Source organism: Equus asinus, chromosome 5 (genome assembly GCF_041296235.1).
Source record: "Equus asinus isolate D_3611 breed Donkey chromosome 5, EquAss-T2T_v2, whole genome shotgun sequence".
NCBI lineage: Eukaryota > Metazoa > Chordata > Mammalia > Perissodactyla > Equidae > Equus > Equus asinus.
The window spans coordinates 24,136,199-24,159,949 of NC_091794.1; the positions used below are offsets into that span (position 1 = coordinate 24,136,199).

The 23,751-nt window shown below is 48.6% G+C and overlaps 1 protein-coding gene across 7 annotated transcripts in view; it reads right to left on the minus strand.

The window, feature by feature from the left end:
* The window catches only part of MYLK (myosin light chain kinase), a 260,059-nt gene that overhangs the window by 32,622 nt on the left and 203,686 nt on the right, over positions 1-23,751 (minus strand). For all 7 annotated transcript variants that reach the window (XM_070508989.1, XM_070508988.1, XM_014829544.3 and 4 more), the window contains 4 exons: positions 16,630-16,680; positions 15,737-15,864; positions 13,656-13,809; positions 7,752-8,054 (listed from right to left, as the gene is read on the minus strand). In XM_070508989.1, the coding sequence (XP_070365090.1) occupies positions 7,752-8,054; positions 13,656-13,809; positions 15,737-15,864; positions 16,630-16,680 (636 nt within the window). The remainder of the gene's footprint in view (positions 1-7,751; positions 8,055-13,655; positions 13,810-15,736; positions 15,865-16,629; positions 16,681-23,751) is intronic.

The following is a 23,751-nucleotide window of genomic DNA, read 5'->3' on the forward strand; positions in this document are numbered from 1 at the left end:
CTCTGGGCATTGCCACAGGATCGGTTAGTCCATGCTGTAACAAGGCCATGCGTACACCAGCAGGCACTGGCCTCCTCACCGCCCCGAGTCCCCCACCTCCCCCTGCTCCTGCCTCCATCCCTTCCTTTCTAACCGCCTGTTCCCCTAGACATACCCTTCTCACAGCTCTTCCAGTCCCTTTGATTTTTCAGAACCTACACACAACTGTGACAGTCCCTTTCTGCTCCAGCTCCAAAGTCAGTAACTTATAATTGCTTCTAGTGTCCAATCCATTTATCCACTAACTGAACACTTTTTACGGAATTCCAGCAGTGTCCCAAGTCTCTCGCCAGTTATTGTGGCTGACAAAACGAAATACACAGAAGGCATGATCTCTCCTTTCCTGGGGCTTATAATTTAATCAAAGAGGCAAAAACACATATACTTGAACTATCCATTACTAATGTTATATAATCAAGTACATGATACAGCAGTACAATCTGAACACACAATGGTGGAAGGAGATGCAAAATGGGGCAAATATAAAGTCAGAGCAATTATTCCTGGAAGAAGCAGCCCTTGAGTTGTGTCTTAAAGTATATGATGGACCACAACGAGGTGAATGATGTCACACAATGAAACCAATGGGTGTTCGTGAGGTAGGGCAAGGAGGGACATAAGCACTGGCTGCTCAGGGATGTGTCAGGAGCGAATGAAGGACATGAGGGGACAGGCAGGTGTCTGGCAGAACACACCCACTTCAGGACTCCAGGCTTTTCTTTGCCTTGGTGTTTGTTTGTCCCTAGAGGGCCACTGTGGCTTCTTGACCTTGGCTAAGTGCCTTCTCCTTTCTGGGCCTTAGTTTCTTCATCTGTAACAGGAAGGAGTTGCATTTCTAAGTGATTTCTAGGGTCCCTGGCTGCTCTAAATGCCATGCTTTGCGCTCCTCAGCTATGATGTGGGCTGTGTTCTGGCTGACAGATGGAGCCAAGGGAGGTTCCCTGAGGAGACAGAACAAAGACTTGAGAGAAATCAGAGGGAGGACAAGGATTTTAAAGGTGAAAGTGTGTGAGTGTGTGTGTGTGTGTGTGTGTGTGTGTGTATGTGTGAAGAGGGGGGGAAGGGTGTGATTTCCTGATGCCCCCAGTACAGCAAGACTGAGAGGAAGGGACCAGGGTGTGGACGAACCTCCCAGGAGGAGACAGGGGTGGACGGGCAGGCGGTTGGTCAGACACTGCCCAGCACGGACAGTTGGGTGTAGGCACACAGCTCAGCAGTGCTGTGCAAACTGCGCATTTGTGATGGAGGTAGGGTCAGGGAGAGGGTGCAGCTCAGAGCTGTAGACAGGGAGCCCCTGTCAGGCTGAGGGCAGAACATTACTGCAACCTAAGCAAACCACCCGAGAAAAAGTAACATAGTTCCCAGACGAGATGAGTATCCCTGCTGAAAGAGTTTGGAGGGAGTTGATAAGTGTGTGACCACGAGCTAGAGAGGATGTGCTTTGTGCAGAGTTCTAAAAACGCTATTCACCAAGTTTAGTTTTAAAAACCTAAACATGAGTGGATTGGGAGGAATATTTTGTCACAGAAATTAAATGGCCACAGCAAAATAAAAAAGGATGAGCCAGACGAGGACTCAGATTAGTGGTGGGGTTTCACAGAGACTGCCGGGATGGGAGCCTGCCTGATCGATTCTTCTAAATCACGTGTTTGAGAGTTAACAGTGACACTGTCAAATGCATAGATGACCAGGAGGCACCTGAGAGCAACGGACCTGGAAGGCACTAATGGGGTCATGTTTTCAGGGAGAATTTAATTATTCAGCCTTTCAGGGTGATGAGCCTAGGGTATTGGTTAAAACGCAAGTGAGGGAGACCAGTTCCTCAACCCACTGCTCTGGCCAACAGAATGCGTCATCAGGGAAATGGGCAGTGGCCACAAACAGGTCTTATTACTCTGCCCGTGGCAGAGCCTGGGGTCATCTGCTCCTGGCACTCTGGCTGTGGGCTCTTAGAAAGCTCTCATGGAGCTGGCGGAGGTACGGAGGGCCACTGAAAGGAATGGCTGCCATGTGAAGACAATCAAAAAAGTTTAGGCCTCTCCAGTGGGGAAAGAAGTGTAAAGCATACATGATTAAAAAAAAATCATGGGGCCAGCCCGGTTTGTGTAGTGGTTAAGTTCTCACACTCCGCTTCGGCAGCCTGTGGTTCACAGGTTTGGATCCCGGGCACAGACCTAGCACTGCTCATCAAGCCACACTGTGGCAGCATCCCACATAAAATAGAGGAAGATTGGCAACAGATGTTAGCTCAGGGCCAATCTTCCTCACACACACACAAAAAGTTGTAATTACCAAGGGTGAGATTAGGGTTATGCACTTTGATCAACTAACGAATACTGTAACTTGAGAGAACAATTTAGTGTTAGACCTCACAAAGGAGGAAGCCTGTAGGCATATGGAACTCATCTCAAGAGGTACCATGAGAACAATGAATAGGTTCAATAGATGTTTAGGTTAGTTCAACAAGGATATTTCAAACAGGGTTTTACGGGAAGCAAGAGATTCAAGTCACTTCGACAATCATTAATTGAGCACTTGTGGGTTTTAGAGACAAAATAATAATAATAATAACATTTACTGTCAGGAAGGCCCCATCATCCTGACCCATGGTGGCCCTGTCTGAGACTGAGGTCTGACCTGTTGAGGCATCCCTTATCTTTTTGGTCCCATGCCATACACCCTGGTGTGTAATGGCAACTGGAGTGTTCTGAGCGCAGGGCAAGCAGGCTTTCTTGGCCCACTGTCTTTAGGAGGAATGGCCTGTCCTTCACTAGTGAAGAAGTACCAGCAGTGCTGTGAGCCCATGAGGGGCTCGCCAATGACCTGGCACCTGGGGCACTTTCCAGTTAGCCCTGAGGAGAGCACCCAGTGCTACAGCCGGCCTCTGCGGATCACTTTGACACCCGTAAGAAACTGCCGAGCAAACCTTCTTGTCCTTCATCACAAACACCACCCCCGGTCCTCTCGTCCTGCCTCTCCCCTTGGCGATCAAGATGCAGAGCTTTCCCGACACAATGGCTGTGGGCACCCAGGTCCTTCTCAGGGAATTCACGCCTCTTCTTCTGGCTCACTGCTATGCTGCCACCCTTCCTCCCTGTGAAACTCGGACCAAGGCTCCAGGCTGAGATGTCTCCCTCCCCCCTCTCCCTTCTCGTCCTGCCTCCATTCCATTGGAGGAGAAACGGCCACAAGGGGAAGAACAGGAGATGGGGGAAGACCACAGTTCAGCTGCCCAAGCTCTTCAAGCATAAAGCGTTGTAGTAATGAGAGAGGTGCCCACTTGGTTACCATCCTTCCATGAGGAAGAAGCTAACTGCAGTAGGAAGGACTTCAATGAAACATTTTTAAAAATCTTCTATTTAGAAAGAGATATGCGATCCAAGAGCTAAGTGGAAGAACTATTTGGAAGATGGTTCTGAGATATTCTGCAGACAGCTGAGTCTCAGTACCCTGGAGTGGCGTTCGGGAGATGATCAGCTGAGCCCTCGGGCCCCCGCACACAGCACATGTCCCGTGAGCCCCTTGGACAGAGCGTGATCCCTTTCCTGGGCTGAGGGCTGTTGCATGCTCAATGGGCACTAGGGGGCACCCCAGCCCAGGAGAGCGTAGCTGTGGCCTAGGCCGGGGGAGCAGCTGATCTCCCATCTTCATGCTCTGCTTCTCTGACTGCCCTCGGGGTTGCAAGGAAGCCCCAACTCTACAAGAGGCCTCTATCACAACTGTTTGCTAACAACTCTGTAGACTAGAACAAGTTAGAATTAGGAGCAAGGATGGAGCGGATTTAAGAGTGAGCTGAGTAGGGTGGGAGTAGAGTTCAAGACCTGGGTGGGATGCGAGAGAGCGAGTCCTTTCGGGGGGTGGGGGGCTCCCTTTACTCAGGTTTAGGGGGCTGTTGGGTTAGGGATCCTAGTCTGGGGTGGCTCTGGAGCTGGATGGGGACTCCCATGCTTTATCCTCCACCATATCCCCAGTGACCCTGGCAGTGCCTGGAACACAGGAGGGGCGGAGGACACACTGGGTGAGTGAATAGAGAGTGAGGGCTGGGGTGCTAGCAGGGATGGAACTGAGAGGTCAGGATGAAGCAGAAAACCAGAGCAGCTGAGGCAGAGGCAGGAGGGGCAGTGGTAGCAATGGGGAGGATGAGAGCCAACATTAGCTGGGCTTAGGGGAGGGAGGGTTAATCGGCACTGCCTTTTTGACGACCACCACACCCCGCTGGCTCCAGAGAAATGACCTACCATAACCACCTATCCCATCCCTCCTCTACACATGCACGCACACACGCACAGATGTGCACACACCCCCCACTTCTCTGAGAGCCATTTCCCTCTGAAAGTAGAGAGATTTGACCCACCCAGGCTTATAACTAACAAGCATCTGAGCAGTCCACAGAGGGCTTTTGCTTGGAACCCCCACCCCCGCCTCTGCTCCTCAGGCCTAATGCTTGCCAACTGTTCTGTGCCTCCTCTCCCCTTGGATAATCCAGCTGGGCCTGGGGGTGGGAACAGCTTCCAGTCTGGAAGCCCTGGGTGGCCTGGACCCCTCCCCCGGATTGCAGGCAATTTCAACATTCCCTTGGTCTGCTCCCAGCCAGGGAGGGGCCCCAGGAAGGGAGTCTGAGGACCACAGACAGGGTCAGCTGGCAGCAGGGAAGAAGGGAGAGGCCACCTGCCTGGAGCCAAGTGGTCCCAGCCCCTCCTCCCCGTAGACTGTCCGTAGCCTTGGGAGCCGCTGTCCTGGCCTCCTGGGAGCCACACCTCGCAGCTCCCGTGGCCTGTGGTCCTCTGCGGGGGGTCATCAGACATTCTACAGGTTCTCCCAGTTTATGCCACAAAGGACTAGAAGCTTTCCTTTCCAGTGAACAACCATCTTCTCACTGCAATGTTCTCTCTCTTCCTGTCATTTTTCCGAGAGGTGGGGAGTCCTCTTGAACAAAGGAATATCCTAAGAACATGCAGATTGGGACTTGGTTGCCTCTCCTGGCACCCCCACTCTAACATGCCTGCTCCCCACTTGGCTCATTTCAAAGGGGGGTTGTCAAAGGGCAGCCGATGGCCGTTTTGTTACTTTGTTTCCCCTGGGAGGTGTCTGTGAGCATCGGGTGCCCATGAATGCAGCAACAGGCCCAGGCCTAGGCTGTCCTGGGAGTGGGGATCCATGCCCCCATGCTGTGCACCATGGCTCTCAGGGAGACCTGCTCTCCCGTGTATTTCCAGGGCTCACTGAGTACAGGCCCCCATAACAGGGCCGCACAGGCAAAATTGTAAATTTGGTGGTTTTCCATTGGTATCCTTCTAACTTTCTTTCTGGAGCCCTCATTTAATTTGAAAGTAAAGTTTTAATAGCTATTTTATACCTAATTTTTATAACTAAAGAGGGATATCAGATCAAAATGAGTTTCTATACTCGCGATGCTGCTGGTGTAGGGTGATTTTAGGACTTGTGCTCTATCCAGCCCCTTGGTCCTTGAGTCTCCCACAATCTTCTCTCTCTCTTACCTTTAAGCTCTCCTCTCTCCAGGAGCTCTTTCCCTTGGTGTCCCTCCACCTTCCTCTCTGCCCCCAACCTTTCCTCCATCTTAAATTCACAGCATCCTTTTTCTTCTCTTCACACGAAACTTCTTGAAATAATATTCCATATTCGTGGCCTCTCCTTCTTCCATTTATTCCTTAACCCCACGGCAACCATGTTTCCACCCTGTGGAAACTCTAGGGAATTTGCTCTTAAAGATCATTATGTATCAAAGGGCTAAATCCAAATATCTTTCTGAGTCCTCATCTCTTTCATCTTTATTCAGCATTGGATGCTGTTCACTGAGCCCTCTTGCAACGTCCTCCTTCCTGTGTTTCTATAGCACAGTCCCAGCCTCCTCTAGGTCCTCTCCCGTCCCAGTCCTTTCTTTTGGTTTTGCAGGCTCCTTCATTTCCTCAACAGTGTTGACATTCTCTACTGCCCTCTCAGTGACCTCATTGATGCCCATGGCTTCAATGACCAATTAAATAGTGAAGACCCCCACATTTGTAGCTCTGGCTTAAACCTTTCTTCTGAGCTCTAGACTCAACTGTTCCACAGTTTGAAGACACCTCCCCTTGGATATACTGCAGACACCTCCATTCAACAGGACTGAGACCAGAACTCCAGTCTTGTCCCTGGCTCCCGTTACCTAACTACCAAGTCACTTAACGGAGTCAGGAAGCTGGGAGGCAGCCTGACCTCCTCCCACAGTCGAACCAAAGGAGCACAGGCTTTGGGTCACACAGCTCTAAGTTCAAGCTTCACCTCATCATTTACAAGCTCTGCGACCTTGGGCAAGAAGCTCCACCCTCTAAAACACATTTCCCCTATCTATTAAAAAACGGGTAACACCATCATCTACTTCATTGAGTTATTAGGATGAAATGAACTGATGCACCTAAAGTGCTTAACATATTGTTAACATACAGCAAAAGTTTAGAATATATTAGCCACCACGAAGCATAATAATAAACCTCTGAATGGCTCTTGAATTTGTGTTCTGTTACCCAAGCCAGGAACTGGGAGTCATCATAAACTCTTCTAATTTTGACTTTCACCTCTCTACCCCAAAAGTCATCAAGTGTGGTCAATTCCATCTCCTGAGGCTTTAGTTCATGCCCTTACCATCCCTCCCCTGGACTACACCACAGATGCCCACCTGCTGTCTCACTGACTCCAATCCCTTCCCCTCCTCCACTCCAGGGCCTCCAACATTCATATGCATTCCTACCATGGTGGGTGGGAGGGCGGATGATGTTAAAATGAAGAAGGAACCGGGGGAATGAGGGGCTGAGTCTGCCTTCCAACAAGCTCCCAGATCCCAAGGCTGCTGGTCCAGACCACATTTTGAGTAGTAAAGCTCTTCTCCCCTAATTCTCTTTCTTTAAGAACCCAGATCTAATTCTATCCTATCCCCTGCCTGAAAATCTTTGACAAACTTCACAACTTTGCCTAAACTGCCCTTTCAGAGTTGCCTCCTCCTGTTCTGTCTCACACAGCATATGCCCTGGCCACATACAAGCTTCCCCAAAGGCCACCCATTTCCATCACCTTGTACCTTTGCTCATGCTGTTTCCTCTGCCAGGAACGCCTCTCCTTATCTTCCCTGCCTCTTGGAATCCTATTCCTTCTTCCAAGACTCAGAGTAAGTGTTACCTCCTCTAGGAGCCTTCCCCAACCGTCATGGCAAAATTACTCATGGCTCCTGCTGTGTCTCCTTCGCAATTTGTTCATACTGCTATAATAGCATGTAGCCCACCTCATTATAGTTAGCTGTGTACACAGTTGTCTCCTAGTTAGATTTTAACCTCCTTGTCTTATCTGTCTTTTTGTCCCAAGAACCTGACATCTAGTAGACACTCAAATATGAGTGCAAGAGAAGGAGGAAGGAGGGTGGGGAGGAGAGCTTCAGGTCTAGTGAACTCTCGCCTTCCAGGACTCTGCTCCTGATTAACACACCATCACCCTCTGGTGGCAGTGTACCAAAATTGCTGGTTCAAGTTTTTTGAAAGGTTGTCTGTGCTTCTTTTAAAGCATGGATCAGCATCACGCCTTGGAAATCAAGATCCAAAAGACTCTACCAGTCATCACTGATGTCTTCTCAGTTCCTCTGTAGCCCTCTCAGCACAGGTTTCTACACACACAAGGTAAGTCATGCACATTCATTTCAAGCCAGAGATGAAGGGAAGCCAGCCTACCCTCAGGTTTCTCTCCCACTGCTGTGAGTTCAGACTCCTGGCTCGGCTCACTGGTCCCGTACACGTTGACTGCGCGCACACGGAATTTATACTCTCGGTCAGGGAGCAGGTCCTGGACGTTAAAAGAGGTGCTGCGGCATGTGGCTAGTTCCTTCCATGTCTTGTCCACCGAGTCCCAGATCTCGACACTGTAGGACTGGACGGCACTGCCCCCATCATACGAGGAGCCGTACCAGGACAGGGTCAGCGAGGAGCTCCGGATATCAGAGGCGCAAGGTGTGCCGGCTGGGGGGTCTGGCTTGTCTGGGGATAGAGAAGCACAAAACACCCAACTCTTCAGAATAGCAGGGAAAGAAAGTTTGTGAGTTAGCTCTGTTGTGGGGGAGAAACCTAAAGAACCCAAGCTGACAGCTGACATCCCTCAACCTGGCTCTTTCCTGCATCTACAGCCACATCTATGCACAAACCCACCTATATGGCAAGCCCCACAAATACCTATTTACTTGAAAAAAAACCCTCTTTTTTGGCTTGTTATCCAGTCTACAAGTCATGATTTCCTGTACTCTGCCCAAATCATAAACATAGTCCTTGAGTAAACAAATCTAGGAAGCTGCCCAGAAGGCGTGGACTGCTTCTCATCAAAAATATGTCTTGAGAGAGAGTTCAATGTGTGTATGTGTGTCTCCTTCAGGCCCTAGGCTGTGACCTGTGATACAACTCAGGGCCAGTCTCCACTTTGTCTGGGATTCGGGAAATGCCTGTCCCACTGAGAGGCAGAATACAGCACAGTGAACTCTGAAGTCAGACAGATCTGGGTTTGAACACAGCTCTGTCCCCATTCACCAACTGTTAACCTCTCTGTGCCTCAGTTTCCTCCCCTGTATAATGTGGATAATAATGGCACTTGGATCACAGGGCTGTTGGGAGAAGTTCTTAGAACAGTGGCTGGTTTGAGGAGCCACTGCTATCATCATCATCATCGTAGGAGTCTATTTCTACCTTTATAATACATAAAAAGTTACTTCTCTCCTACTTCTTTTATCCACAGAGGACTGGCATAAAATGAGATACAGAATTTCAAAAGCAAACCACAGCAGCAAATCACAACCACCCCTGACTAAGGGCCGGAAAACGAGCAAAGGCCACAAACAAAAAGCGGCCCCTTTGGCTGGATGCCTTCCCATTCAGACTAGTAACACTAAGAACCAGTAACGCTGCCAAGTTTCAGGCCAATCACGGTGGCCAATACCGTAACGAGTTTCTTGAGTTTTGCTCATTTTATCAGTTCCTCACCTGAACAAAATTCTCCTATTTTTCAGATTTAGTTTCTGCAGGTGGTTGGTGTAGTTACAGACATCACCCCCCTAAGGCAGTCTGAAGTGCAGAGCTCCCCAAACTAGCAATTAAAACCATGTTTTTATGCTATGTGCGTTTCTCAGCTCTGTGAACTCCAGCGAATTCCTTAACTTCTAAGACTAGTTTGTCTTTTTCATTTGGAAGATGGTGCCAATATGTATCTACATTTGAGGGGTTTTGCAAGCATCAAGAAAACAAACCCAGGTAAAGTACTTGGCTCCTACTCTCACACCCCTCAGTAAGGCAGGAAGGCCAAAGAGAATTCCTACAAATGACCCTGTGCAAATGGGGAAGAAAAAAGCATTCGGCTGTGTGTGTGTATACACACATATGTATACATATCCACATCCATATTCATTCTCACCCCCTCCCCCAAGCCCCACTCCTACATTCCAGCCAAGAATGCGCTGCCCGGAAGCCATCCATCGCCTGCAACCCAAGCCGGGACCTCACCCCGGAACATTCTGGGATTGCAACAGAGCCACTTCCCACCGTCGCGGTCACTCTGGAGGCCTCCTGTGATGGAACTACTTTCACTGGTTGTTTAATATGTTCTCTTAGAAAAACTATTTGTTCTGAAAGATATATTGTTCTTTTTAGAAATATTTCTGGTGTTGGCCAAGATGTTTATTACTCTAACCTCTCTTAGAGGCAAGTGGTTCAAGTCCTCTCAAGACCCAGCTAAAGAAGTAAAAAAGCCTAAAGAGGGATGAAAGGCAGACTCACTGCTTCCCGCAAAGAAAACCGCCTGGAAAACGTCCTGTAAGTTTATACAGTGAACGCAGATTCACTCCACTGACTGAGTTTCTTCCCTTCTGCTCGGGTCAAGAAAGGAAAACTCTGAGAAATGGGTGTTGCAGAAGAGGTAGTGTTTGTACCCCACCTGTTCCAGATGTCTCCTGGCTGAAAGAGAGAGAAGTGTCCTATGACATATGGAACCCCCTATGTTACAAGAGAAGATGCAAAATTTGGGGCAGGGGGCTTTAATTCCAAATGAAACTTCAATGCTTTCAAGGAATTTGACAGCAAATTAAGGAGTTCAGAAAAGACCCAAGTCTAAAGTCATGGGAGACTGGAAGCCCCCCACCCCCACGCTGCCCCTAGGGTCAAGGGATGTGCCTGAGGCTTTCTGTTCTTTCCAACCTACAGAGCCCCACAGGGAGGCTGGACCAGCCGGGGATGAAAACCCTCAGAACAGAACAGATGTCCTCAGAACAGAGTGCCTGTGAGCCTTCCCTCTGTGCTTAGGGCACACTCGGTGTGGCTGGGGGACCTGGGCATGGCCTGGTGAAGCAAGGGGTGCTCAGTGTCTGGGCCCCGAGCTCCATGCTTCCTTGGAATTCTCCCATGGCTCCCTAGAGACTTGACTAACAGAATGGGAAATGCTGAGTCTGAGGGCAGGGTCTCTGATGGCACTGGCTCCAGGATTTTCTGTTTAGCAAACGTTCTTGGTCCTGGGAAAAGGGAGGATCTCATCTCTAATGCTTCTCACTAGAGGAACCACCTGGTGGTATCTATGCGCCTGTGTGTTTGAAGATGATCTGTGGCTGTGCCTGACCCCACCAGGACCTCCCTTCCCTGGCACCTCAGCAGCCCACTGCAGCTTTTAGCAGAACAGCAGAGGCTACAAGGGCCCCCAGGGTCATCTACCTGGATAGTCCTGGGCCTCGGAGGCTAAGCACTTTGCTTACCAAGAATACCAAGCACGCCAATGGTAGAGCCAAGAAGAGACTCCAAAAAGTCTCCAGACTTCTGCTCCAGGGGCCTGTTACTTTCCAGGCTATCAGGCAGAATAAGATCAGGAACGCATCTTGCTGAATGCCAAGCCAGGCATTACGAAGGGAAATCTCCTGCCCTTAAAAATCAGGCAAGTTCCAAGCTCAGATGGTACTGGGGATTGCTGGGTATTTGGGGTTCTCTCTACTTTGTTTTTCTCCTTTAAAGATATACAAAGTGACCTGTTTTTCTGGTGCTGGAAGAGACACAGGAAGGAATTCACTTGGGTCTGCTGCTCTCTCCTCACCCGCTGAGACTGAGGCTAGAGGCGTAGGTATAGGCAGAGGCCCTCGGAGTATCACACAACCCTGCACCGGCTTTTAAAATATAATCATGATAAGCCTTTAAAATAGCTAAACATCACTCCTTAGGGAGAGCCTAATTTTTACTCTCATGATACCATACAATATCATATATTATATTTTATTATCATACTATCATCCTATTTTAAAAATAGGAGTCCTAGACTATCTGAAGAAAAAGTGGCACTTTGAAGAACATACAAGAAGTTGCTATGCTACTCAGAACATGCTGACCAATAGGAGTGTGTTAAACTGGCCTGATTTAGCTGGTCTGTAAATAAACGAAAGCTTCCAAAGTGTTTGAAAAGTGTCTGAAGTAGGCCAAACACTCCCTGTGTATCTCATTTACATTTACAGCTACTTGATCAACCCTGAGCAGATAACACACAGATGTCCCTAGACACACAGGTAAATCAAGGCTAAATACCAGGTTTGCTTTGGACTAATTCTAAATCCACGGGCTCTGAATGAATGTGGGTTTGCTGCGTCCATCAATGTGAGTCCTCATTTTATTGAGCAATTCTATTCTTAGCTCTGCGAGGGGGAGGCAGACAGAAAGCCCGTTCCCCTCCATTCCATTCCCCTCCCAGAACGGCATTTAACATGTTGCTCCTGCCAGCTGGCGGGCAGCCATGCAATGGCCCTGTCAGCACTGGCCGAGGAGAATGAGAAACGAAACCATAAAAGGCCAGAACTGCAGCTCGTGCAGGGGCGCTGGGGGAGGGGATTGCGTGGCACGGTGCGGAGCCGGCCCGAGCGGGGGCAGGGACACTGGTCCCAGAGAAGCAGTTCAAAGGAGTTGACCCCAAAGTTCCCCTAGTAGGGGCAGAGGAGAGAGAACATGGAGGAAAACTGGAGACCGATGCTTGCTGACAGGCGGGGGCATGGGGCCAAATCAATACTTCAGCTACAGGTCTAAATGGAAAGGCAAACTGGGTCACCAGCACCAATGCCCCAACTCCCCAACGTGTTCCCACTCTTCAGGGGAAACGACTGCAATAAGCATCCGGAGTCACCAAAGAGAGAAAGACTGAGAAAAGGGTCCCTCCTGTCTTTTACAGATGAGAAACCTATTCCCTGACCCCTTGCTACACTGGCCTTCCCAGACTTAAAACTCTTGACCTAAGGAAACAAAAGAAAGGAGATCGGATCAATGAACTCCAGGTCAAAGGCTGTCATGTGCATGGCGTAGGAAGGCCCCAGAATGCAAAAAGACACGACCTACTACCTGTCTGTCTGTTTCGCCTGCCAAGTCGGGGGACAAAGAGCTGACCAGTTAGAAAGCTAGTTTGATGTTTCAGGAGACAGCTGACCAGGGCATGAAAGCAGCGATGGGGATGGAGAGGAAAACGTGAACTTGAGAATCAGTCTGGAGACAGACTCAACTCAATACCGGGATGTAGGAGATAAGAAAAAGGGAGTGGATTTAGGATTAGGAGGTCACGGTGACCTCAGAAGCGTGGTCCCAGCAGACTACCGGGGCGTGGAGGGGAGGCTGCAGGGAGCTGAGGAGTGCCATGGAGGTGAAGAAGCAGAATCGGAGCAGAGACTCTCCCCTCTCAGGGGGTTTGCTGCAAAGAGAGAGAGAGATGGTAAAGCATGTAGAGTGAGAGAAGACTTTGCAGGAGTATGCATGCCTTTGTGTTTGCTAAGATGGGAGAGCCTGGCAACATTTATGGGAGAAGTAGAGAAGTTGAAGAGAAGAGAGAAGGGGGTGGACTGGAGCCCCCAAGAGCCTAGAATCCAGAGCGCAGCAGAAGGGAGCAGCCTCGGGCAGGAGAAAGGGGCCACATCCAGAGCCTGGAGGGTGGAGTCAGCATGGGGACAGATACGGAGACACTATAGGTGTGGGGCTGTGAAGTTGAGCAGGTTCATGCCTAATGCCTCCTATTTCTCAGAGAAGCGAGAGGCCAAGGCCTGCATGGTGATAAGCTATCACAGAGAATGGGAGCGGGCACTGACCAGCACTGACGCCTAGGCTGAGCCTGGACCTTGGTAGAGGCCAGCCCTCAGTCTGTGGGTTGATGTGATCTTCCTGCAATGCCCCCAAAACCAGGTGTAGGAGCAGTGAGGTTGGAAGACAGCATTGAATCAAAATAAGGATTTGCAAGGGGACTGATTTGAGGGTAGGTGGTGGACCAGAGGGAGGGGGAGTTACAGGCGCTGGCAGGAGACGGCCTGGAGTAGTGGGGCTCAGGGTCTCCAAAGGCTAGAAAGAAAGAGAAGCCAGGAGGGAATTCACAGGAAGAGGTAGACACTGTGGGGCATACGTGTGCAGAGTCTGGAGCTCTCAACAAGCATGGGGCACAGCAACAGGGTGTGAACAGGGAGAGAGAGAGCTGGGGGAATGGGAGGCTGTGGGAGAGAGAATGGGTGCGGAAGGGGTAGGCCCCCAGGAGATGAGGTCCTGAGACCCACCATCCTGCCTTCCCTCCCCCCATCCTCCAGGCCATCCTGTCCCCAGACTCACCCACAACAGTGAGGTTGACCTGGGCCTGCCTGCTGCCCAGCTTGTTCTCCACCAGCAGGGTGTAGCAGCCACAGTGCTCCTGGCGTGCGGCCAGGATGGTGAGCTTGCTGCCATTCTCGCTGTTCTCCACCTTGATGTGTTCGCTTTCCTGGATCTGGGGGCAGAGAGTGGGGCAGCGCTGGAGATTTGGGCCAGGAAACAAAGGGGGTTCCAATCCCCACTGTCCTCTCCCTAAGGGATGCCACTGCACAAGCTGTGTGGGGCTATTGTTATTTGGACTCTGGGCTTCTCTCTCAGGCATCCAGAGCCACGTCTCCCTGAGGGGGTCCAGGCCCAGGGTGGGCAGGGAGGGTGCTGAGCAGGGTTGGGGGGAATGAACTCTGAACTTGCTGCTCCACATTGGAGTGGAGGAGTGTCCTAGTCCCCCTCTGCTCCTCTGGGATGGGATGATGGGAGAACATATCTGAGCAAAGTCCCTTACTCAGCCCACCCAGGCGGGTTCTGACCTCTTCTGTGCTGCCCAATACCAGAGGCACTAGCTGCATGTGGCTATTTAAGTTTTAATTAATTAAGCGGAAACAACCCAAATGTCCATCAACCGATGAACGGATAAACAAAATGTGGTATATCCAGACAATGGAATATTATTTGGCCGTAAAAAGGAGTAAGTACTGATACATGCTACAATATGGATGAGACCTGAAAACATCATGCTAAGTACAAAAAGCCAGAAAGAACACATTTTATATGATTCCATTTATATGAAATGCCCAGAATAGGCAAATCCAGAGACAGAAAGTAAGTTAATGGTTGCCAGGGTCCAGGGGAAGAGCAAGAACGACTGCTAATGGGTCCAGGGTTTCTTTTTGGGGAGATGAGAATATTCTGGAATTAGATCACTGTTATGGTTGCACAAACTTGTTGAATCTACTAAAAACCACCAAATGATACACTTTAAAAGGGTGAATTGGGTGAATTTTATGGTGTGTGAATTATATCTCAACAAAGCTGTTATAACAATTTTTAATTAATTAAAATTTAAAATTCAGTTCCTCAGGTGCACCAGTCACGCTTCAAGTGCTCAACAGTCATATACAGTTGGTTAATGGCTACCATACTGGATAACAGATACAGAACATTTCCATCACTATGGAAAGTTCTGTTGGACACAGCTGGGACTTGGCTAACCGGCTCTGAAGAGGGATGAGATTCTATCTTACTTCAGACAGCCCTAGCCCAGACATAGCCTAGGACAAACATGCTTTGGGATAAGGCCAGCTTCTCTTCTTCATCTTTTGAGACCAACTCTCCCTTCCTTCTTGGTACTAGCCTCCTATCATCTCTGGGCCTTAGGACAATTTGAATGGTTTTAAAATAGAGCAACAGAGGGCTCAGAAGAAATCTTCATACCTTCTGTAGAGTTTCTGACCATGAGCCAGCCCACCATTCTCTGCCCATCATGCACATGGGCATACAGTACCAATACAGGATTGGTGGAATGGCCAGGCTCCCCAAGTTTCTTTGAAAGCTAGTTGTTTGGAAATTCAAACATTTTTCCATAGGACCATTATTATAAACGGTAGCTTGATTTCTGGGCCAGTAAGCCAAAATTCTATTTAACATACAATTTATCTATCCAAATACTCAGATTCACTTTTATGCCTTCAGCATGTGGTAGTTTAAGTTGTTACCACAGATAGGGTTCAGTGGGCTGGCACGGAAACACAGAGAGCTCAGAGTCTGAGAGGTCCTGTAGGTCACTGGTTCCATTTTCTTGACTCTGAGTAGAGGTCTAACTGAGATATTAAAATCAAGTGGCAGGCATGGTGGTTTTTATTTTTTCCTTCATACTTTTCTCTATCATACAAATTGTCTATAAAGCAGGGATTATTAGTAGATTCAGAAGCAAAGGTGATTCAGAACTCGAACTGGGTGGGTGAGTGACAGATGGGTGAAGGGTCTCTCCCATTTCTAAGGCCTCTGTGATCAAGAGTGATGCTGTCTCCATTACGGCACTTCTCATCCCTTTCAGTCCAGGGGCTGTGTGGGTGGTACGCAGGCCGCTCCCCTCTGTTACTGACCTGCTTTCGGAACTTCATCCACGTACAGGTGATGGGCTGGGTGCCTGCCACTTTACCAACCAGCTCGACAGATTCTCCCGCACGCACCTTTTGGTCCTCGGGAAACTGGATGATCTGTGGGGGCATGGCTGGGAGAGGACAGTGAGAAAGTGAGCTCCGAGGCGGAAGAGGGAGCCTCAGACATTCTGTTGTCATTTGACGCTGCTGTCCTATTGGTCTGTTGCTCATCTCTCGCCTTCCGGACCCTTCAGAATAACACTGTTACTGCTCCAGAACATCCGAGCTGATGGACCCCCTTGGTTTGTTCATCTCCTTATTCTGGTTCCCTCAGAAGTGGCCCACACAATTTACATGGCAAAATTCTCCATTTGTTCATTGCTCCGGAATTTGTGTCTTACCCTAATTTTTTGAGTCTACATCCTAATTCCTTTAATTAAGCAGTGCCTTGCCTTCTAACCTCCAAGAACCTGGCTGACAGGTTCAATACGGTTCACGTTCTCAAATGTCTTTCAATGGAAAACAGACAAGGTTCCATATGACAAGGACATACACAGCAGAGCATTAAAACAGCACAAAGTGGGTCATCTCCACAAGGGGCAGAGTGGAGGACAGAGGGTTGGGCAGAATTCCGCAGATGAGATGGGAAAGTCGCTAGTACTGTGTGATACTGTCCATACAAGGGAGGCAGGAGAAAAGGCAAGTCGTACAAGAGGGTGGGGGACCAGGCTATGCAGAGGCTCTTGGGGAAAACTGGGTCTGAATAACACAGAGCTTGAGCAGGGAGCAGGGTGGTCTCCTGGGACCACATACCCAGCGGTCGGTCTAGCAGGGCAGAGGAAACACCCCTCGTGGCAGATGACTCCCTTGCCCCAAATGTGGCTGTGACCAGTTACCTGCCTTCGGAGGTGTCTTGGGGGCAGGTTTCTTTTTCACAGTTGCATCACCTGAAACAAAGGAGTTCACAGGTTATCTTCTGTCTGTTGTTTTTTCACAAAGCTCCTGAATTGTAGGAGGACGCAGTCTTGCCCACTGGCCCCTCATCTGGATACAGCCTTCATTCAAAGACGTCTTTCTGGGAATCCTACACTCTCACACAGACGACCTCATGATCAAACGAATACTAGTTTTCAGGAGGGGCTTCTGGAGGGGTCCCTGGAGCCTCCATTGAGATAAAACTCCCCAAAATGCTTATGTCTCCATCGTCCATTTCAACAATGATAACCCCAAACTCACTAGCTATTCCCCCCTCCACTACCAACTTTCAGGAAACTCAGAAAGGAAATTATGTTAGATAAACCAACTAAAATTAGCCTTTGGTGTGGATCCAAGAGTCTCAGGACTCCTTTGGGTCACAGACTGTAGACTGGTGGCTTTCATTTTTTTAAATGTTTGTTGAATGAATCAATGAATGAATGAACAAAGGAATGAATCAACCAATGGTCTCCTCCATTCCTAACTCCACTTTCTCCAAATAATTCAAATAAGAAAAATGATCCAGACAGACTAGTTTTGCGGCACAAACCTATTCATTTGGCTAAATAACAAATAGTGAATATGTAAAAATATCCGCAGCTTTCATATTTCTTTCAGGTCTTTGCCCAAATGTCATCTAACCTATTTATCCAAATGAAATGAAAATCTAAGTGCACACAACCACCTATATGTGAATGATTATAGTGGCTTTATTTGTAATTATCAAAAACTAGGGGGCCAGCCGAGTGGTGCAGCGGTTAAGTTAGCACGTTCTGCTTTGGCGGCCCGGGGTTCGCTGGTTTGGATCCCAGGTGCAGACCCATGCACCACTCAACAACCCATGCTGTGGCAGGTGTCCCACATATAAAGTAGAGGAAAATACACATGGATGTTAGCTCAGGGCCATTCTTCCTCAGCAAAAAAGAGGACTGGTGGCAGATGTTAGCTCAGGGCTAATCTTCCTCAAAAAAAAAAAGAAAAGAAAAAACACACACACATATGCAACTGGAAATTATCCAAATGTCCCTTAACTGGACAATGGATGAACTGAGATACATTTATACAGTGAAATACTACTCATCAACGAAAAGGAACTATTGATACACACATGGATGAATCTCAACAATTCATCTTTCTCTTCTGCTCAGAGAAGCCAGACTCAAAGACTATGCACTGTATAATTCTATTTACATAACATTTTAGAAAAGGTAAAACTAAAGGGACAGAGGACAGATTAGTGGTTGCCAGAGGTGGGTCGGGGGAGGGGTTGACCACTAAGGAGCACAGGGACTTGTTCGAGGTGATGGAACCATATCCTGATAGTCACAGTAGTTACATGACTATATGTATTTGTCAAGACTCACAGCCCTGTGCCCTAGAAAGGGTGAATCTTACTCTATGTAAATTATGAATGAATATAACAAATGGGAACAAGGTATTTAACTAATGAGCTCTTTCCCTGTGTCAAAGAGCAACCCCCGCCCCAGCACTCCTTATCATCCTGGCTCCACTTTATTATTTTACCCCCAAGGCACTTATCACCTTCCAACACACTATATATTTACTTGTTTATTAACTCTCTCTCCTTCCCTTCTCCCTAGACTATAAGCTTTCCGAGGGCAGGGACTTTTTTTGGTCACTGCTGAATACCCATGTGCCTGGCACACAGAAGGCACTCGATAACTGTTACTGAGTGAATGAGTGGGGTTAACATTAACAATTATTCATCCAAAAAGCTTCCCCTTGGCATGTTATGGAGAAGTAGCGCTGTGTCCTGACGTGGACACGGGGCTCCTGCGTGACCACGGGAAGGTTAGCTAGCTCTGTGGATTATCGGTTGTGCATCCTTAAAATGGGAAGAGTGCTGCTGGCCATCTGAGTGTCCCAGAGGACTGAGGAAGGAGGTGACACCTGACAGAAGCACCCTGAGATCACAGAGCTGACGTCTACTAGTTACGTGGCAAAGCCCAGGCTGAGGCCTGCTTCCACCAAGATCACTCCGGCTCGTTGCCATTAATGACCCATCTCTCCATCTCACAGAAATTTACTGAGGGCCTACTATGTGCCAGGCATGTGCCAGTCAGTTCACAGTAACTTGGGTACTGAGGAGAAAACCAAACAAAGGTGAGGAATCAGGGCTTGTCCTCAAGGGATTAAATGTCAAGATGTGTGGCCCACAGGAAATGCATTTTTTTTTTTTTTTGCCATAAAGGACATTTATGAGACAACTGGCAAAATTTGAATAAGGTCAATAAATTAGATGACAGCATTGTATCAATGCTAATTTTGTGATTTCGTATTTTGATCACCAAACTATGGTTTTATAAGACATTGTCCTTGGTTTTAGGAAATATACACTGAAGCGTCTAGGTGTATAGAATACCACATGTGCAACTTACTTTCAAATTGCTCATAAAAAGTAATATATATGTATATGTGTGTGTGTGTAGAGAGGTAGAGGGCCAGAGAGATGGAAAGAGAGAGGGAGAGAGAATATATGATATAGGAAAGATGGTAAAATGCTAATATTTGAGGAATCTGAGTGAAGATATACAAGAATTATTTGTACTATTTTTACAACTTTTCTATAAGTCTAAAATTGTTTCAAAATAAAAGTTAAGTAGAAAGTTTAATAGAAAGTTTAATCCAGCAAACATGATGTGGCTGTTCAAAAGAAGGAGAAAGAGAGAACGCTGAGGGTTGAGGAGACGGTTAGGGAGGGCTAAGAGGTGGCACCTAGCCTGGACCTGAGGACTAGCGAAGATCTGACCTGGAGAGGGGAGAAGAGCCCCATAGGTCGGGAACAGACAGCGGCTCAGACTTGAGCATCAAGGTGACGTCTGGTGAAGGTTTGTCAGAGCACAGGGCTGGTATTAGAGAGCAGTGGTGTGAAGACAGTGTGACAATTTAAATTAAAGAAAATAAAAAATTCAGTTCCTCAGTCACACTAGTCACATTTCAAGTGCTCAGTAACCACACATGGTTGGTGGCCACCATATTGTGCAGACATAGAACACTGCCATCACCACAGAAAGTTCTTGGACAGTGCTGGTCTAGAATGCCAAGTCTGAGAGGGTTTTGTCCTGAGTAGACGAAGAATCCTCACACAAATCGCAGTTCGACTGGGCTCGAGGACCTCTGGAGGTCTTTCCAACTCCTGGGGGACAAGGATATCCAAGTAGGAGGCGACTGCCATACTCTTGGAAGGAACTGATCAAGGTCCAGCCTCGGTAAAGGCAGCAGAAAAGAAAATACAAATAAGAGACAGAGCGAAAGTTAAAAGAATTTAGGGGCTAAACAAGAGGGAAGTACAAAGATTCCTTACTTGGATAAATGGGGAAAATTGTACTGATGGAATACGGAATTTGGGAGTGAAAGATGAGGAGTTTGGCTTGGTCCAAGGGAATGTAGTAGATGAAAGAATTTAATCCATACGTAGAAGCCCAGGATCAGAATTCTAGAGAGAGGTCGGTGGGTACTAGAAGTGAAAGATTTCGGAATCAAATGTGTAAGTATGAAGGCAACTGCGAGGATGGGTCAGTTCTCTGGGGAAAAGAATGTAATGAAAGATGAGAAGGGGCCAGGGTCTGATCCCAGGCGAAGCTTACAACAAGGAGTTGGGATGAAGGAGGGGGGCTGTGGAAGAACCCCGAGAGGAGGAGGGAAGACAGTCATTGCAACCAAGGCTGGAAGAGAATGGGCCTTGGGTAGTGGGCTTCAGGTATGACCAGCATGGAGTGATGGGTGGTGTCCGAGAGGGCAGGTTCAGTGGGACAGTGGGGTCAGAAATCACCCTAGAGGAGATGCTCAAGGAAACAGGTAGGGAGTCAACTAATCCATCAAGAACTTCAGAGGTGAAGGGACAAAGAGAAAGAGGGTGACAGAAGAGGAAAGGTCAAGCTAAGGTTTCTTCCCAAGGTGAGAGAGAAAAGTAGGAGGTTTGAAAGCGGGAGGCTAGGACTCAGTGGAGAGACAGAGCCCAAAGATGCTAGTGGGGAAGAGCCTGGGAAAGCCAGATCCCTCGGGAGTGGATACAGGAGGGGATAGGGAGCACCCATGATGAGCCGAGCCACAAAGCCCCTGCCCCTCTTCATCCAGGGTTCTTGGGAAGAGAGAGGGCACAACTGGAAGAGAGAGGCCCTCAAGGGAAGAAGAAAGGGCTTCTACTAAGGCCAGGATCTGACCTCCTGCAGAGAGGGAGAGCCATAGCTCAGAGGAGCTGTGTGGAGGGCTGTTACTATGGGCTTGGCTGTGTCCCCCCAAATTCGTAGTTTGAAGCCCTAACCCCTATACCTCAGAACGTGACTATATTTGGAGACAGGGCCTTAAAGAGGTGATTAAGTTAAAATGAGGCCAATAGGGTTGCCTCTCGTTCAAACCAACTGGTATCCTTAGAAGAAGAGGAAATTTGGACAGACAGAGAGACACGCCAGGGATGCACGCACAGAGGGAAGGCCAGGTGAGCACACAGGGAGAAGGCGGCCATCTGCAAGGCAAGGACAGAGGCCTCAGGAGAAACCAAACCCGCGACACCCTGATCTTGGACTTCCAGCCTCCAGAGCCATGAGATAATACATTTCTGTTGTTAAAACACCCAGTCTGCTACTTTGTTAGGGCAGCGCTAGCAGACTAACACATCTATGGATGGGCTCTGAGGGCTGGGAGGGAGGAGGACAGTCCCTGGAGTGGTGGGCCAGGGGTTAATAAGGAGCGGGCATTGGCACAGCATGAAATCAGATAACCCAAAGTCCCACACTATATTATTCTTGGCGGCTCTGGGTAAACCTATGTGGCTAGAAGCAGAGCCCAAACTAACACCTACCTTTCTGTCTTACAGCTAAATGGAATTACAGGCCAAAGTTTTACGTTTGTTCTATAAATTTGGAGCGTCTGCTGTTTGAATTGGTTACCATCTGAAACTGGTTTGATTCCTAACAGTAAAACCAATTTTAAATGTCAACAATGTTCTGTATCCTATTCTATACATATTTTATACGACCATCTGCTGAAATCCATTCATTGTGTTCTGGGCTTACGAGAACACAATGAATGGACTGGAAAGCAGAGTCACCTGATTCTAAAAACCTTGTTTCTTGGAGAGAGCTGGACTCAGCGAGTTGAGTTTCTAACCCACAGTCTCATCATCCTTTCTCTCATTTGGTTCTTACCCCAGCCAAACACAGGCAGGGCACCCCACATGGCTTCCAGGAGATGGAGTCACATAAAAGTCATATGACTTGCTGGGGTCATAAAACCACACGTGGCCGAGTTAGAAATAGGCCCTGAGCCTCCTGATGCCCAGTGTCTGGCTGCTTTCTTCCTGTGGCCTCTTCACTCCAGCTGACACTCAGCTCCATCCCCAAACCCAGGTCTTTGAAACTCCCTCTGTCCCTTTGCAGAAATGCAGTGGGCAGAGGCTCTGGAGCTGGACTTGGGTTCAAATACTGCCCTGTCACTCCCTAAGCTGTGTGACTTAAAGCACGTCATTTAACCTCTCAGAGCTTCAGTTTCCTCATTCAAAAACTGTGGGAAGAATATACAGAATTTGTTGTAAAGAATTAAATGATGTTGTAAAGATAGTATCGTGTACAGTGCATGCTCCAATACCACGCCCCCATACAGCTCTCATGCCCAAGCAGATTCCCCAGAGGACTTCTCCATACTTCCCTTCCCCCATTCACTATGCCCCACTGTTGGTCAGTTCAGCTTTTACCCTCATGAGAGCTCTCATGCTGCACCTGGAGCTCCTTCTCCCAACTCAGGTCCTCTGTGGAGGCAGCCTTCTTGCTGGTCCAGGTGCCCAAACTCTCGGTACTTCCTGGGTCACTAACTAGTTTCCTCTCCTCTGGATTCACCCATCTTACTATCTTATAATATCTTTCAGCCCTTTGTCTCCCATCCCCTTCTCCAACACCCCAAACTTTCTGCACTAGCCATTGTCAGAGACAAATGTCACAGAAGGAAAGTAAAATCCAACCATCTTTGCAAATCCCATGAGAGCTCCTGGCCACAAGGTCAGGCAAGGAGGGCAGAGCATCCTCCCTCTCTTCGCCACTGGGTCTGTCCCTGTGAGGAGGCACTCAGTCACCTCTCCCAGACAGTCAGCCCCAGGCAGCACACCGGTCCTGGCACAGCATTGCTCCCCAAACTGCTCTTCAAGTTTCTCTTTTTATCCCTTTCTCTGCTGCCCTTATTTTCCCTGGAGCCCTGAACCCTCTCCTGAGCCTCCCTAGACATCCCGTGACCTGCCCATCATCTCCCTTGGCACATACTGCAAGCCCAACAAGTCCAAAACCAAATCCAGGATCTCCCCATATGCTGCTTGTCCCTGTTTCTCCCAAGGCCCCCTCCCTGCCCACATCCAGTCACTAATGTCTGTCAGTCCCATCAACTAAATACCTCCTCCGTATGCCACTTTCCACATCCCCACTGTCACCATTCTAGTCCTAAATGTACCACTTCCTAGGCCTCCGGTCCCCTGTCCCAACCCCAATACATCCATCACTCTATGGTCAAAGTGGTCTTTCTCAAATGCAAATCTGATGGCACTGCACTGTTTAAAACTATCCAATGGCTGCCCACTGCCTCTTAGGATAGAGTCCAAATCGTGTGACAAGGGCCTTTGAGATCTGTCCCCAGCTCTCATCTCCAGCCTTCCCTCTTGGGGAAGGAACACCCTCTCCCTTGCCCTCGATGCTCAACATCAGTGGTCCTCAAAATCTAGCATGTATTATGATCACCTGGGAAACTTGCTAGAAACACAGATCCTCAGCCCTCCTCCTGGGACCCTGATGCTGCTCGTCCCTGCACCACCTTCTGGGGGGCACTGCTCTCTACTCTACGCTGAATGCCTTTCAGTTTCTGTAATACCAGGATTTTGCCACCAGCTCTTTGCTGACTTTTGCACATTCTTCAGACAGGCCTCAGCTCACGCATCGCTCCTGCCAGGTTGGGTTCCTGCCCCTCCAAGATGGTTCTATCTCAGCCCTCATCACAAGGCTTTGCAATTGCAGAAACCTGTGCCCCAATATGCATACACCACT